General features: G+C 33.4%; 1 protein-coding gene across 6 annotated transcripts in view; it reads right to left on the bottom strand.

Moving 5' to 3' along the window:
- Positions 1-16,130, bottom strand: part of AKAP6 (A-kinase anchoring protein 6) — a 571,491-nt gene that overhangs the window by 43,427 nt on the left and 511,934 nt on the right. For all 6 annotated transcript variants that reach the window (XM_072761386.1, XM_026007685.2, XM_072761389.1 and 3 more), the window contains one exon: positions 12,008-12,223. In XM_072761386.1, coding sequence (XP_072617487.1) covers positions 12,008-12,223 — 216 coding nt within the window. The remainder of the gene's footprint in view (positions 1-12,007; positions 12,224-16,130) is intronic.

Here is a 16,130-nt window from a genome sequence, read left to right as displayed (position 1 = left end):
TATTTATACATATATATATATCACACTTAGTCCACTTCCATAGTTTGACTATTGTAATAATGTTGCAATAAACATAAGGTGCATATATCCCTTTGAATTGGTGTTTTTGTATTCTTTAGGTAAATACCCAATAATATGATGATTGGATTATAAGGTAGTTCTATTTTTAATTTTTTGAGGAACTTCCATACTGTCTCTCACAGTGACTGTAGCAGTTTGTATTTCACAGAGGCTACACTAGTTTGTATTTCCACCAACAGTGCAAGAGGTTTCCTTTTTCTCCTCACCAATACCCATTGTTCCTTGAGATTGTTTTATTCTCCACAGATATGAGGTGGTATCTCATTTTGATTTTGTTTTTCATTTCCCTGATGATGAGTGACATTGATCATCTTATGTGTCCATTGGCCATTTATTCTTTGGAGAAATGTCTGTTCATGTCTTCTATTTTTAAATCTGATTTCTTTTTGGTGTTGACTTGTATAAGTTCTTTATATATTGTAGATACTAATCCTTTTTTGGATATGTCATTACAAATTTCTTCTCCCAATCAGTAGACTGTCTTTTAGTTTTTTTTATTGCTCTCTTTCTGTGCAGAAGCTTTTATTTTGATGAAGCACCAATAGTTTATTTTTGCTTTTGTTTCCCTTGTCCTTGTCTCAGGAGACACATTTAGAAAATTATTGTTTCAGCTAATGTCAGAGAAATTACTGCTTGTGCTCTCTTCTAGGATTATTATGGTTTTATTTAGGTCTTTAATCCATTTTGAGTTGGTTTTTGGGTGTAGTGTAAAAAAGTGGTCCAGTTTCATTCTTTTCCATGTAGCTGTCCAGTTTTCCCAAACTATTGTTGAAGAGTCTTTTTCCCATTGGATATTATTCAAACTTTTCAGTTTTTCAAGAGAAACTCTTTTTTCCTCTCAAGTTTTTTCTTTTTTATTCTGAGATTTTTTTATTGTTTATTTTTTTTCCAAATAATCCCAATACTTAACTCTATCCCTTTTAATGAATCACTTTCTTTATGTAAGAGCCGAAAGAGTGCAGGGATGCATTGGGTTTACTTTCAAATGGAATTCTCTAACTAAACCCAATTTAGCTTGAGTCTTAGATCTCTAACATATCATTCAAATATTCTTAGGACTGACTAATAAAAAATGGTATATTAACAGAAATTACTGTGTTATCATTTGTTTATATTATTCTTCTTGTATTCAATTCAAAAAAGAATTCCAGGAAGTTTCCAATATAAAAGAAAAACAAGACTATTGGGGGGAAGGTGAGGCAAGAAATTATATCAATAAATTTTTTAAGAGCTGTGAAAGAGCTTAAAGTCCTGGAGTCACACATATATGGATCCAGATCTTTTTCCTCCTCTTACTGGTTCTGAGAACGTGGGTAATTAATCTTTCAAAAAGTTAGTTTCTTCATCTATAGTAGTTACAAAGATTAAATGAGACAATGGATGAAAATGGTAACCCAATGACTAATACAAGGTTTGATACTGCTAGCACATAACAAAACAGCCCCATCCTTTTAGTGATCGACACTTATACTACTGGCTTTTAGAGGGATATTTGCCAGATAATCAAAAAAATTAACATGAGAAGATAAAATAAACTGAGAAACACATTTCCTCACAATGTATGACACCTTGTTTTAGCAACATTGGCTTCCCCTGACAGAATTGCTCTATATTAGCCTGAACCTGTCTAGTAAAGGTTTATTGAGATGGCATTGGAAAAAAGAAATCTGACTTGTCAGGACACTGACTCTGGAGCCAAAATGCCTAGGTTTGAGTGCCAGATCAATTACAATACACCACTGGAAAACTGGATTTCTTAGTACAAATTCCATGAAAGTCAGGAGTTAATTTGAAGAGGTGTGAATTAATAAGAACCCCAAGTACTTATAGTAAATATTTAAATAAGTGTCAATGAAATATCAGTGGTCAAGCAACTCACATGGCAGCCCAAATTTTCTCTTTACTTTTTTCCTAGTACTTTGAAAGGGAAAATGTTTGCTTAATGCTCATTTTTAGGGTTCTCTATAAAATACTACTGCTTTTCTTAGACCAGTTAAATATGGTTACTTTTTGGCAATTAAAATTCTTCAGGGATGCCTGAGTGGCTCAGTTGGTTAAGCGTCTGCCTTCGGCTCAGGTCATGAACCCAGGGTCCTGGGATCAAGCCCCATGGTAGGCTCCTGCTCAGCAGGGAGTCTGCTTCTCCCTCTGCTCCTCCTCCTGACTTAGGCTCTTTCTCTCTCTCAAATAAATAAATAAAACCTTTAAAAAAACCTTCATTTATCACCTGTGATAATGACTAATGAATAAATTTGATCCATAATTTCCTACATTGTATTGGAAACGTGGGATGACATAATTTCAAAATCCAATAGGTTTTATTTGTATTTATAAAACTCCTCTGAATTTGCTTAGTTAAAACAACAGTGGATGCATATGCAACATTCATATCATTAAAAAATGGCTTCATGGGATCCCTGGGTGGCGCAGCGGTTTAGCGCCTGCCTTTGGCCCAGGGCGCGATCCTGGAGACCCGGGATCGAATCCCACGTCGGGCTCCCGGTGCATGGAGCCTGGTTCTCCCTCTCCCTGTGTCTCTGCCTCTCTCTCTCTCTCTCTCTCTCTCTCTGTGTGTGTGACTATCATAAATAAAAATTTTTTAAAAAAATGGCTTCATCTTAGGGAGACAATTTAGGCTGCTGATTCAAGACACTGACTCTGGAAACAAAATGCCTAGGTTTGAATGCCAGATCAGTTACAAACTAGCTGGGCAACTCGGGAAAAGTTGCTGAAATTTTCTTTGCCTCAATTTTTTCTTCTGCAAATTTGAGAGGATAATATTATATATATCATATGGTTATTAAAAGTCTTAAATGACTGACCTCAGGATCTTGAAATCAAGCCCCAGGTTGGGCCCCATGCTCAGCATGGAGTCTGCTTAAGACTCTCTCTCTCCCTCTGCCCTTCCTCGACTGCTGTCTCTCTCTCTCTCAAAAGAAATAAAAATAAAAATAAAAATAAATCTTTAAAAAAAAGCCTTAAATGACTTAATATGTGACAGAAAAGGCCCTGATATCTATTAAGTGTTATTATGTTAACTATTATTATTGTCGTTGTTGTTCTTTCATCCTTTAGAAAAGCAATGCCCATTTTTATTTATTTATTCTAAAGCAAGGTTATTCACTGTCAGGCTTCAGGTAATCTATTAACCAATTTGTAATTACATATGAAATTCTGTGTATGTCCATGTGTTTTTTAGTTTTATTGAGATATAACTGACATAAAATAACTGCACAGCTTAAAATGTATAATTTTATATATTTTGACATTTGAATACACCCATGAAACTATCACTAAAATCAAGATTGTGACTACACTTACCATCCCCAAAAGCTTCCTTACTACCCCTCATATTTCCTCCAGTAGTAACAAAGATTTACGCAATAATTTTTTTCCTTCTTTTTTTTTTTTTTTTTTTTACATTTTACATTTAGGTCAACGATCCAATTTGACTTCATGGTTGAGTATGGTGCAACATAGAGTTCAATTTCATTTTTGTGTGTATAGATATTCAGTTGTTCCAGGATCATTTGTTTAAAGACTACCATTGTAATTGCCTTTGCCTCTTTGTCAAAAATCAACTGATTATTTATGTACAGCTCTATTTCTGAAATATCTATCCTGATCTATTTCTTGGCCTTGATTATTAATACCATACTCTCCTGACTACCATAGCTTTATTATAAGTCTTGAAATCAGGGGATGTAATTCCTTCAACTTTAGTCATCTTTCTTAAAATTGTTTTGGCTCTTCTAGTGCCTTTGAATTTTTATATGAGTTTTAGACAACAGCTTATAGGTTTCTACCAAAAACATTAGTAAAATTTTCATTTGAATTACATTAACCCGATAGATAAATCTTAGGAGAAATGATATCTTAACAATATAGTGCCTTCTGATCCCATGAACACAATATATATATATAGTTCATCACTCACTTAGTTATTTAATTCTAGCAGTAATATTTTGTAATTTTCAGAGTATAGGTCTTCATGCATTCTGATATATCTCTAAGTATTTCATGTTTTTGCTGCTATTATAAATGATACTGTTTTTTAACTTCAATTTCTGACTGTTCACAGTACATAAAAATATAATTGAGGTGTCTGTATATTAGTCCTGTATTCTATAGCCTATTAAGTCCTTTATTAGCCCTAGGATCTTTTTTTGGAGATTCTATAGCATTTTCTTCATAGATGATCATGGAGTCTGTGAGTAAAGATAATTTGGCTCCTTAACTTCTAAATGGCATGTCTTTAATTCCTTTTTTTCTTCTTTTATTGCTCTGGCTAAAATTTCCAGTGCAATATTGAACAGAAATGGTGAAAATGGACACCCTTGCCTTATGCCTGATTAGGAGAAAAGCATTCAGTCTTTTACCATTAAATATGTTAGCTCTAGATTATTTGTATATGCCCTTTATTAAACTGAGAAAGTTTCTACTTTATTCTTAGGTTTCTGAATTTTTATAAGGAAAGATATTAGATCTGATGAATGCTTTTTCTGTACCCATTATTATAATATAATAGTTTTCCTTTCTTGGTCTATGAATATGGTGAATTACATTGATTTTCTTCAAGTGTTAAAGCAATTTGGCATTTCTAAACCTCACACTGTCATGATGTATTATCTATTTTATAAATTGTTGATTTGCTTTGATAAAATTTTGTTAAGAATCTCTATTTATGAGGGATATTGGTCTGTAGTTTTCTTATTTCTTTGGGTAATACTGTCTCAAAGAATGAATTGATAATACTGTCTCAAAGAATGAATTCTTTTTAAAATTTTCTGGAAGATTTTTGTGTAAAATTAGTACTCTTTCTTTCTTAACTATTAGGAAGAATTTACCCATAAATCCATTTTGGCCTAGATTTTTTTTGTAGGGGTGTTTTTTAACTGATAATTCAATTTAGTTAGGAGATATGGGGCTACTCAGATTGTGTATTTCTTTCTGAATAAATGTTGGTAGCTGGGAACTTTCAAGGTTTTCTTTTTATCTAAATAGTTGAACTTAATGTCATAAAATTATTCATAATATCCCTTTCATATGCTTTTAGCTATTTTTAATTACTAGAATATGTAGTGATGTATATTTATTATTAGTGATGTTGATAATTTTTTTTTTCTTTTTTCCTGATAAGTCTTGATGGAACTTTATCTTCTCAATAAAATAGCTTTTTGTTTTATTATTTTTTTTACTCTATTATTTTTCTATTTTCAATTTCAGTGATTTCTGCTTTGATCTTCATTTCCTTTCTTCTACATACTTTGTATTTAACTTGCTCTTCTTTTTCTAGTTGCATAAGCTAAGGTCATTATTTTAATCACAAAACTTTGTGGCACAAATTTTAATATTGTTTTCTATTTCTATTCTGTACAAACACTTTGTACTTTCCCTTTTTCATTTCTTCTTTGCTCCATGAATTGTACATAAGTGTACTATTTAGTTTCCATATATTTGAGGATCTTATCAATATATCCTTTATTTCTAAACTAATTCCATTATAATCAGAGAGCATACTTTGTATGATATGAATCCTTTTAAATTTAACTTAATTCTGTGGCTCACAAAAGAATTATTCTTGGTAGATGTTCTGTGTGCACTTGAAAAGAATGTATATTCTTTTGTTGTGGGATGGGGTGTTTTAAATGTCAGTAAGAACAAGTTGGTTTATGAAGTGTTTATGGCTTTTATATTCTTAATGATTTTCTGCTTTTTCTAGCAGTTTTTGAGGAAAGGTGTTAGAATCTCTGACTAAAACTGTGCATTCTTGTCTCTTTTCATTTGTATTAGTTGTTGACTTGTATAAGTTCAGTTATTAAAACATAAATATTTAGTAGTGGTATGTCCTCTTGATGAATTAGCATCTTTATCATTAAAAATGTTTTTCTTTATATCTTGTATTATTCTTTGCTCTGAAATCTAATTTGTTAAATATTAAAATTTTGTGTTATCTTAAAGTATATTTTTTTCATACTTCTAACATATTTGTCTTTATATTTAAGGTGGGTTTATTATAGGCAACATATAGTTCAATTCTGCTTTATTTTAATCCAATCTGACAATTACTGCCCTTTAATTGGGGTTTCTAGTTCATTTATATTTAATAGAATTACTGATGTGGTTGGTTTAATCTTCCACCTTGCTTGTTTCTCTTTGTTACACCTGTTCTTTATTCCCATTTTTCCTCTTTTCCTGCATTGTGTGTGTGTGTTTAATTATTTCATTTTGTTTCCCTTCTTGGGCTTTTAGTTATAGTTTCTTGTGTTTCTAGACAGTCACAGTATACATTTTATCTTTTCACAGTCTACCCGTAAGTGATATTCTATTACCACATGTAGTATAAAAATCATTTAACAGTATAGTTCATTTTCTTAACCTTTGTGATATTGTTGTCATGTGTCTTACTTCTGATGTGTTATATATCCCACAATACATTGTTATTGTCTTGCTTTAGACAACCTATTTATCAATTAAAGACATTTAAAGAATACAAAAAAATATTTCATATTAACCCACATGGTAACATTTCCAGTGCTTAACATTTCTTTGCACAGATTCAAGTTTCCTGCTGATAGCATTTTTATTTTGCCTGAAGTATTTCTCATAACATTTCTTGTAATGCATTCTGCTGGTGATAATTTTTTCATCTTTTGATGTCTGAAAACCATTTTTATCTTCCTCTTTGAATATCTTCTCTGTGTATAGAATTCTTGGTTGTTTTTTTCTTTTTTCTTTTTTTTTTTTTTTTTGGTTGTTTTTTTCCAATGCTTTATAAAGATTTGTTCTTCTGATTTGCATTCTGAAAAAAGAAGTCTGCTGTAACTCTTAATAATGTTTCTGTTTTTCCTGGGTACTTTGAAGATATTCTCATCACTAGTTTTAATCAATTTGATTCTGATGTTGCTTTGTGTAGTTTTTTTTCATGTTTATTGTGCCTAAGGTTTGTTGACACTCTGGATCTATAGATTTATGGTTTTCATCAAATTTGAAGACTCTGGCCATTATTTCTTTCAAAATTGTTTGTCCTTATGTCCTTTCTTTTAGGGATTCTAATTACATATATATATTAGGCTGTTTGAAATTGTCTCATAGCTGACTGATGCCATGTATTCTATTTTGTCTTGTTTTTCTCTGTTTCATTTTAGACAGTTTCTATTGTTTTTCAGGTTTATGAATTATTTCCTCTTCAGTGTGTAATTGGCTGTTAATACCATTCAGTGTATTTTTCATCTCAGTTATTATAGTTTTCATCTGTGGAAGTTTGATTTTAGACAGATAGATATCGTCAATGTCTCTACTTAATAAACATGATATCTTTTTCTAGCTTCTTGAACATATGGAATACAAGTAAAATAACTTTTAATGTTCTTATCTATTAATTCCATAGTCTGCATCATTACTGGATCTGCTTCTATTGCTTAATTTTTTCTTCTTCATTATCAAGTATATTTTACTTCCTTTTTTGAATGTTAATTGCTTTTGACTAAATGTTAGATACTATGAGTTTCACCTTGTTGGATCCTGGGTACCTGCATGCCTATAAGTATTTTCAAGTTTTGTGTTAGGATGCCGTTAAAAAAGTTAAAAAGTCATTTACTTTGTAAGAGTTTCATTTTTTTAAGATTTATTTATTTATTTGATAGAGAGAGAGAAAGCGGGGAGGGGGGCAGGGCAGAGGGAGAGGAACATGGAGAATCTCAAGCAGATTCCCCACTGAGCATGGAGTCTGAGGCAGGGTTTGATCTCACAACCCTGAGATCATGACCTGAGCCAAAAGCAGAGTCAGACAATGAACTGACTGAGCCACCCAAGTGCCCTGAAAGAGTTTGATTCTTTCAGTTCTTGCTTTTATCATTTTTGGGCAAGACTAGAACTGCACTTAGACTTAATTTTTGCCCCACTGCTAAAGCAAAAATATTCTTAATACTCTGGCACATGCCCTGTGAATATGAGGATTTCCCCTGTGACTGATGACAAAAGGAACTATTAACAGTTAATTTTTTTGGATGGTTCCTTCCACTTAAGACCTGAGTGGATCCCTCTGCGTATGTCTACAGCTCTTTCTCTGTAGCTCCCTCCTCTCTAGTACTCTGTGCTATAGCAACTTTAGCTGCCTTGGCCTCCTCAGACTCCTAGACCTATCTCTTCAATTCAGCAAGATTGCCAGGTTCTGCATAGATTTTGTTTCTATTACACTGTGCCCTGGAAACACTAGGTAGAGATTTGGGTAACAATAGTATACTTCACTCATTTCACATCTCTTCATTGCCTGATATTCAAGGTTAAAAATTGTGATTTTGTCCAGTTTTTTAGTTGTTTCAGGTACAAGGGTAAATCTGGTCCCTTACTTTATCTTGGCCGAAAGTGGAAATCTGTCTATGTATCTTAAGAAGAAGAAGGCCTAGAAGGAAGAACTCCTTCATCAAGGAGTTATTGTCGCTTCACTGAAAATCAAGAAACACTGTTCTAAGTCAATTTATTGATTATTGGTAGGGATTATTGTTGTTATTGTGGACTGTCTTGTATATTTTAATTTGTATTTCTATTGCAGGAAGTGATATTTAAGCTGTTAAAATAATAAAAATTCTGGTCCTCTATAATAAATACATAATAAATTTAGAATGTTATTTTGGCAGATGGGATGGCTTCAGGAAATACAAATGCATAGTATTGTCAGTCAAGATATGGTCCTGAACCAACAAAAAAGTGTAAAAGGAATAAAATTAAAGTTTCTTTGGCTCACAAAGAAAGATGGCAGGGTACTAGGAGAAACAACAACATACAAATCAAATGAAAATTAGAATTAAAGCTTGAAAAGCATTGACAGAGATCAATGTTACAGGTAACATGCACACACACAAACACACAATATTAAGTCTGGGCAAAGACTTTAAATATATGAATAACAGGCGTAATGTCAAATAATTATGCAGTTTCATAATCTTGATAAGGGAGAAGGATGCTTTTGGGATTTTAATACAAGATCTCTGACTTTCTTGCAACTTTTTAAAAAAGAGAAAAATATAGTCATTATTTACCTAGTTAGGGGTAATAGAGAAGTTTGTTTGACATTTATACACTTGAATTTTTCTGAATATTATTGAAAGGTTTTCCATATTTTTGTCATTGTTAACTATAAGAGGGAAGCCAGTAATTACCAGTGAATACCACCTAGTATTATAGTTATTTGTATATTTGTCTTATCTTTCTAGCTACACTTTGTCAGAAGATGGAAGAGACCTTACTCACTTTTGAGTATCTAACATTGACTACTACAGAGAATCACTCAGAGAAAATTCACTCATTTAACAAATATTATGAAGTACCTATTAAGTTCTAGGTACTATGTGGGGCTTTAGGAATGCAAAGGTGAGCAGAAATTTTCTATGTGGCTGCGTTCTTCAGACCAATGAAGGGGATTAACAGTAATCAAGTTATCACACAAACAGATGTAAATTGAACAATACAGAGCACTGCATGTATGATTATGTGGCATATCATATAAGTTATTTCAAGTGACTAATGAGGAAAATTCTATAACACAGTGATTGAATCAGAGCTTCTCATCCTCAGCATCAGAACTTGGCCCACATTTTTAGAACCACTTTATCCAATACCTCATAAGGAATTTCCTTCAGAAATAACATTTGAAGAAAAAAGTATATACCACGAGGTACTTCATATCATGTTTTAGAACGTGGAAACATTGCTCCTATCAGACCAAAAGTAAAGTCAGAAGGTTTTTTTGTCGTCCCACGAAGGTGAATATTCTTATAGGAATATAACAATACTCAAAGCCATTTTGTGGGAATATGAACATTGATAATGAATATAGATATAACTCTAAACCAAATGCCAGAATAAATAAAATGAAAGTTATTAAATAAAGCATGTACTAATTCATTCAGCAAATATCTATCAAACATCTACCATGTGTATATATGTCCCAGGCCTTGGAAACATAGTAGTGATAGTCCCTGTGCATAAGAAGGAGATGGCATAAGGGCAGAAACATATGGTAAAAAGCAAACAGGTCACTAATAGACTTCTGCTTCTCTGCATAGGCAGCCTCCCACATGGTCAAATATTTGCCCATCAGAGCAACTTGGACTCTATCCAACCAACAGAGATCAGAAGCAAGAAATATCTCCAACTTAATGAGGTACCCTGTGCTTACTGTATTGTTGGCATTAGTCCCACTCTCCTCTATCCTTTTCTTGACAGTGATTTTCAACCTTGTTTAACACAGAAGACCTTATTTGTTACTCCTATCATTCCAAACAACCTACATACTCAGCTGCTAACTTAAAGAAAAGGGGAGACTTTTCTCTATCAGCAATTTATATCTACTTCTATGTTTTATCCTGAGCCTCTAACAAGTAGCCAGGGTTTTAAAGTGAAAGCTTACCTTTACCACAGAAGTAGGATAAAAATGTCTACATCTAGTCCACAGAGATCTAGTCCTGTATCCCTGATCATACAATTTCAAATAAATCCCCAAAGAAAGCCATTTTTGTCTTCTCCAAAGCAGTTTGCTTCCAAAATGTCAAAGCTTCTCCAGGTGCAGATGGTTTCTGTGTAAGTTTTATTATGGCCACTACCATGCTTAGAGGCTTCAAACTATAGAATAAAAAATAACCTCTTTTGCCCTTCCCAACGCTAAAAAGAAAAAAGAAAGAAAAAGAAAAAAGGAAGAAAGAAAGAAAGAAAACACTCCAGCTAAATAGCTTCAAAACAAACAGGTCATTTCAAGAAAAGACATCCAATTATATAGACTCTGATTACTGGTAATAACTTGGAAGTCTTAAGAAATTTAACAACTTCAGCTCAAAACAATTAAACTGAACTGTTAAGGATAAAATCACCCCCTAGACTCAATATAGCTACAGATGCAGAAAGAGTGAGAAGGCTTACTGATTCATTGTCCCTTCTGTTTCTAGTCCCCAATGCCAAACCCATCAAATAGCAAATATTAACATGTTGTTAAAATTAGAATTCATAGAAAAAGGATCTTTTTCTACAGCAGGATTATTATATTTTATTTTTCAATTTTGAATCTTGTACTTTCCAAAGACATAGAACTGATGATATAAACTCATATTTCATTTCATGTATTCATATATGTATTTCATTTATGTAAGTCAAACTTGTGACTTAGGCCTCAACTAATGGACAGTGATTTCAAAGTCATGTGGGGAATGCAATCTTTTTATCAGCAAACCTTTTTTCTTAAGGATATGAAGGTTTTCTGGACAAGAGCTTTTTCTATATTATTATTAAACAACTCTAGTCACATATATTTCCTTCATGTAGCAACAGCTTGAACTTACAATCAACTTGGAAAACTCTTAAAAGGGATCCCTACCTCTACCTTGCACACTGCATTAAAACTCAAAGAGGAAACTTGCTAGCTTTCAGCAACACACCTCCATCAGAAGGAGCTCCAAGAAGAAACAGTGGAGTTTTTTTGTACGAATAGTGTTAACTTATCGTGTAATGACAAGGTAAGGAGTATACTTTATGTCATTACCATATCTATAGAGCATACACATTGCTACATATACTTTGAGAATGGAAAGCCACCTTCTAACAAAATCTTCATGGGGTATTGTATGATTAAAGAATATCATTGGTGAAGGAATAATTGAAGGAATTAATGGCTTACTTTGTTAAGATGAAGGAAAATCTTCATGTGATTTTTTTAAAGACAATGAGATATTCTGAAACACTTCTTATTAGTAGGCAAATAAATCTCTGTGCTACGACAAATGAATCTCATTGAGTGGTTGAAGATATCTATCTCTTTAGTTCACAAAACCATTTGTAAAATAAATACATTTTCTAAGCCCTGGAATAATTTTTTTCTGAGAAAAATAAGAGAAAAATAAGAGAAAAAAGTTTTATGCTAAAAAAAATAACTCACAGACTCCTTTCCCATCTTCTTTTGTAGCCGTGTTTGCCACTGGACAGCTTGCATGACAATGGCTTCCCACCTTCTTTCAAGATTTACAATGATCAGTTGCATGGGCTGGTGGTCTGCGTTCAGATTGCAAGTATCCCGGTCATCCAGAAGATGCTGGCATAATCGCAGGATGGAGGCCACTCCACGACGTCGCTGCTTGATTTCACCACAGAGAGACTGCAATATAGAGAGAGATTGATCCATGAGTGTTTACAGAGCAAAATTTCCTAAAACTTGAAATGAATTATTCTACTATAATTTCAAATTGTAGTAATATACTCAGCTATGAACAATAAGGCAAGAAGAGCTCTGAGAGAGTTGTCTTCGGGTTGGAGACCTCTATTGATACCAAACTAATACCAAAGAATTTAGCTCATCTGGTCCTCTTCCCTTTTTTCACTGATTTGTCCATTATAAAATGCGGGGTCCTACCTTGACGCCTAAGTGATTAGCAATTTATAGCTTAAAGAAATAAATCATATAAGTCATGGGAATGCTAAACAGACTGACATGCTTTGTTTTCTTTTTTAATTTTTTTTATTATTTATTTATGATAGTCATATATATAGAGAGAGGCAGAGACAAGGCAGAGATAAAGGCAGAGGGAGAAGCAGGCTCCATGTACCAGGAGCCCGACATGGGATTCGATCCCGGGTCTCCAGGATTGCGCCCTGGGCCAAAGGCAGGCGCCAAACTGCTGCACCACCCAGGGATCCCCACTGACATGCTTTGATTACAGGTCCTAGGAAACACAAGAGATAGGAAAGTGCTCCAAAAAGAAATGGAATTTTTCCTAATTTATTCCTAGATTTTTTTGGAGCTAAAAGTTTAGTTTTCTACCGGCTGGGAAAAAGTTAAGTAAGACTGCAAAGAATTTTGATATATAACATCTCTTATTGGAGGTGGGGGGGAAGGATAAGCAACATTCCTCTTCCGAAGCTTGATTAACAAAGCAATAATGTTCTGAAAACAGAAATTAGGATACTGGATTATTACTGCACTATTTGTTGGTTGCTGTTTAATAGACATTCACACAATTTAAGAAGGATATGCATGCATCAAAATAGCATTTTGCCCCCAGAAGCATTTGTATTGCTGCAGTGACCCTAAGCTGAACGATTCAAGCAAAATAGTGGGTACACATGTCTAAAAATATTATATCTTTTCTTTGCCTACGGATAGTGTGTAAGTGATATTCTAATTCAAAGCCTTCAGGAGAAATGATGATTATATCCACAAACATCACTGAATTACTAATCTCCTTCTACTGCTACAATTGGACTATTCTAACAGTTAACAGATTGCTTATTAATCAACAAGGGTAAACAAGACAATGCAATTTCATTTAGTGCGAGAGTTTTAATGCCTAAAAGTATTTGTGCTTAAAATGTTAATCTAGATAAGGCTTCATTAGAAGAAGTCTTAAAATGATTAAGTGCGGTTCATTGAAATGTGCACAGAGTGGTAGTAGATCAGCAGGTGGACATTTCATACAGATGTTCTGCTTATTGATATAATACATGGTATAGCCATTTAAATGACCCTAACTCAGTAATAGCCGAAATTCTATTATTTCTGTAATGAGAGAACACTGTACCTTTAATATTTCTGAATTTTAAATAAGGTGAATGACAAATTCCCAAACCTCTATTTATGGCAAAATATGACTAGGAATTTTATTATTCAATTTATACCAGTGCAGCATTTTTAGTTGTTTCCTGAACTTACCCTTATTTATTTTCCTAGCATTCATTATTATTTTCCTACATAACTCCTGATATAAACCCCAAGTCTGACAAATTTCTTTACTGATGCTATTCATTTGTTCAGTGATTAATGAGGATAAACCCCTAGATACTCAAAGATAAAATGAGGGCCTACTAAAGCAAAAAGCATTGTTTCCATCTCTTCCTCCAATACTGCTATCTCCCTACTCCTAAATGCATCCTCTCTCTTTCTCTCTCCCTCTCACACACACTCCACCCACCCTCAATTTGTTCTCTTACTCTAGAACTGTTCAGCAAGACAAACTATCAAGCCAAATTAATACCTGGCAAATTTTGGGCCAATATTAACATTTCAAGATAATAATAGAACCAAATGAAATGAGTTGAAATGAGTCCTGTGAATGTGAATATCGAGGATTTCATTTTTCATTTTTGTTTTGTTATAAATTTGTTAAAAATACAGGGCTAAAAAATCAAAAGTGATATTCCCATGCCATTAAACTGAATCTTGCAAAACTCACTTTGCAGTTGACTAGACTAATAACTGCATTCCTCAAGCCAGCAAAAAGTCCCAATGTTTCTTAGCCAAATGAAAATTTGCTATGGATGGCACTAAAAACATGTGTGGAGTTAGCACAGCCACATTGGTAACACTTACAAAGTAGCCCAAATGGACTTCATCTACCTCACAGGCATTTTTAAAGTTCTGAAGGAAAAAAAAAAAAAGTTCTGAAGGAGGACATGTGAGATCACTAGGGCAAATTTTCATAAAGGTCATTGGCCATAATTTTTTTATGAGTATCTAGAATGTATCCAGTATTTAAGTATCTAGATGTTCCCTACCCATATCTTAATATGAGTCAGTCCAGATAGTTTAAAAACTGTGAAAGCTGCTTTTGACATTCAATATCAGATTTGATGGAATGTTAACATTCACTACCTAATTTTTGTATCTTCACAATCCTATAATTTTTTTTACTTTAAATATTCAAAGAACTTAGTCTGTATCCTAGATTAATAATGTATCCTAGATTAATAATATATCCTATATGCATGCTGGGAAATAACACTATTTTAAAAAGGAGGTGAAAATTGAGAATTTTAAATGGCCAACATCTTTTTTGATACTTTTCTATATCTAGGAGATATAACTGATAAAATAACATTCGTCTACATAAATGGGTTTCCATGACAACCATTAAAATATACATATTTATTTATAATCACAAACACATACTAAATAAAACCAATGCATTTGCTGGCAATGTTTCTTAGAATCAGTAGCTTACGTTATTTCCATGATAAACTATGCACAGAGAAATGTTAAATATAACTACACCGGAACAAATAAGTATTGTAACTATTTCTGGCTTACATTTTCAAAGGAAAGTACTTTAAAACAGAAATCCAAACTATACAATCTAAGTAAGGCACTGAAATAAGATAAACTCATCCTTATCTCTCAGTCCTCCTCTACTGTGCACTGCACCTTCCCTCTGCCAAGCACTGTTTCAGGCACATCTGCTTCACAAAAGAGCAAGTTACTGCTCCTTCTCTCGAGGTGCTGGGACTCTCCTGAAGAGAGTCTATACAAATAAGTGTGATACTGAGAATGATGTAGAGAGAGGCATGTTAACAGAAGTTTGAGCAAGTTGCTATTGGAGGAATTGGTGAAATCTTCAAGGAAACAACATGAGCCAGATGGTCCAAGCTGAATGGTGGTGGTTATAAAGACAGTAGGGTCAGGGAGCAAGTGTCCTGGGGCAGTGGGGGCACCTAGTGTGTCAGGGAGAAGAGACAGTGAAGCAGCTGGATAGGAAGTAAGGAACAGAAAAGTTTGGAATGCTTTTCGTTTTTGCCAATTTGGAAGCATTTTCCTTGATCTCTCATGAGATCATGTTGGTTCCCAAGCATAGTCATATTGCCTTCACAGAGAAGTACAGAGACAAGAGGAGTGAAAAGAAATTTAAAAAGAAAGAAAAAGCCCCCACTAATTATCAGTATATCTATGAAAGAGATTCCAAAGGCTTTTGTATGTAGTTGTCCGATTATTTGGTAATTGTTAGGCTAATTTCTTCTTACAAGACTATCTCTGTTAGTATGGAGGTAGTTGTCTTGTATCACTTCAGAATTCAGTTGCTGGAATATAGTTTGGGTGTGCTATTTTTAAATTTCTGATGAACTTTTTATTTACTTTTACATTTTATTCAATTTCCTCATGTTATTAAACAGGCAGGCTTGCTATAAGAAATGTAAAGTAAAAATCAAAATTTCTAACTTATTTTTTTTCCTTTACAATATGCAGATCTCTAACCCTCTAAATACATCTTTTTTTAACATGTTGCAACAGAGTTGCC

Source organism: Vulpes vulpes, chromosome 6 (genome assembly GCF_048418805.1).
Source record: "Vulpes vulpes isolate BD-2025 chromosome 6, VulVul3, whole genome shotgun sequence".
Classification (NCBI taxonomy): Eukaryota; Metazoa; Chordata; class Mammalia; order Carnivora; family Canidae; genus Vulpes; species Vulpes vulpes.
Note: the sequence above shows the minus strand (reverse complement) of the source record. Positions and strands in the feature narration are given on the sequence as shown.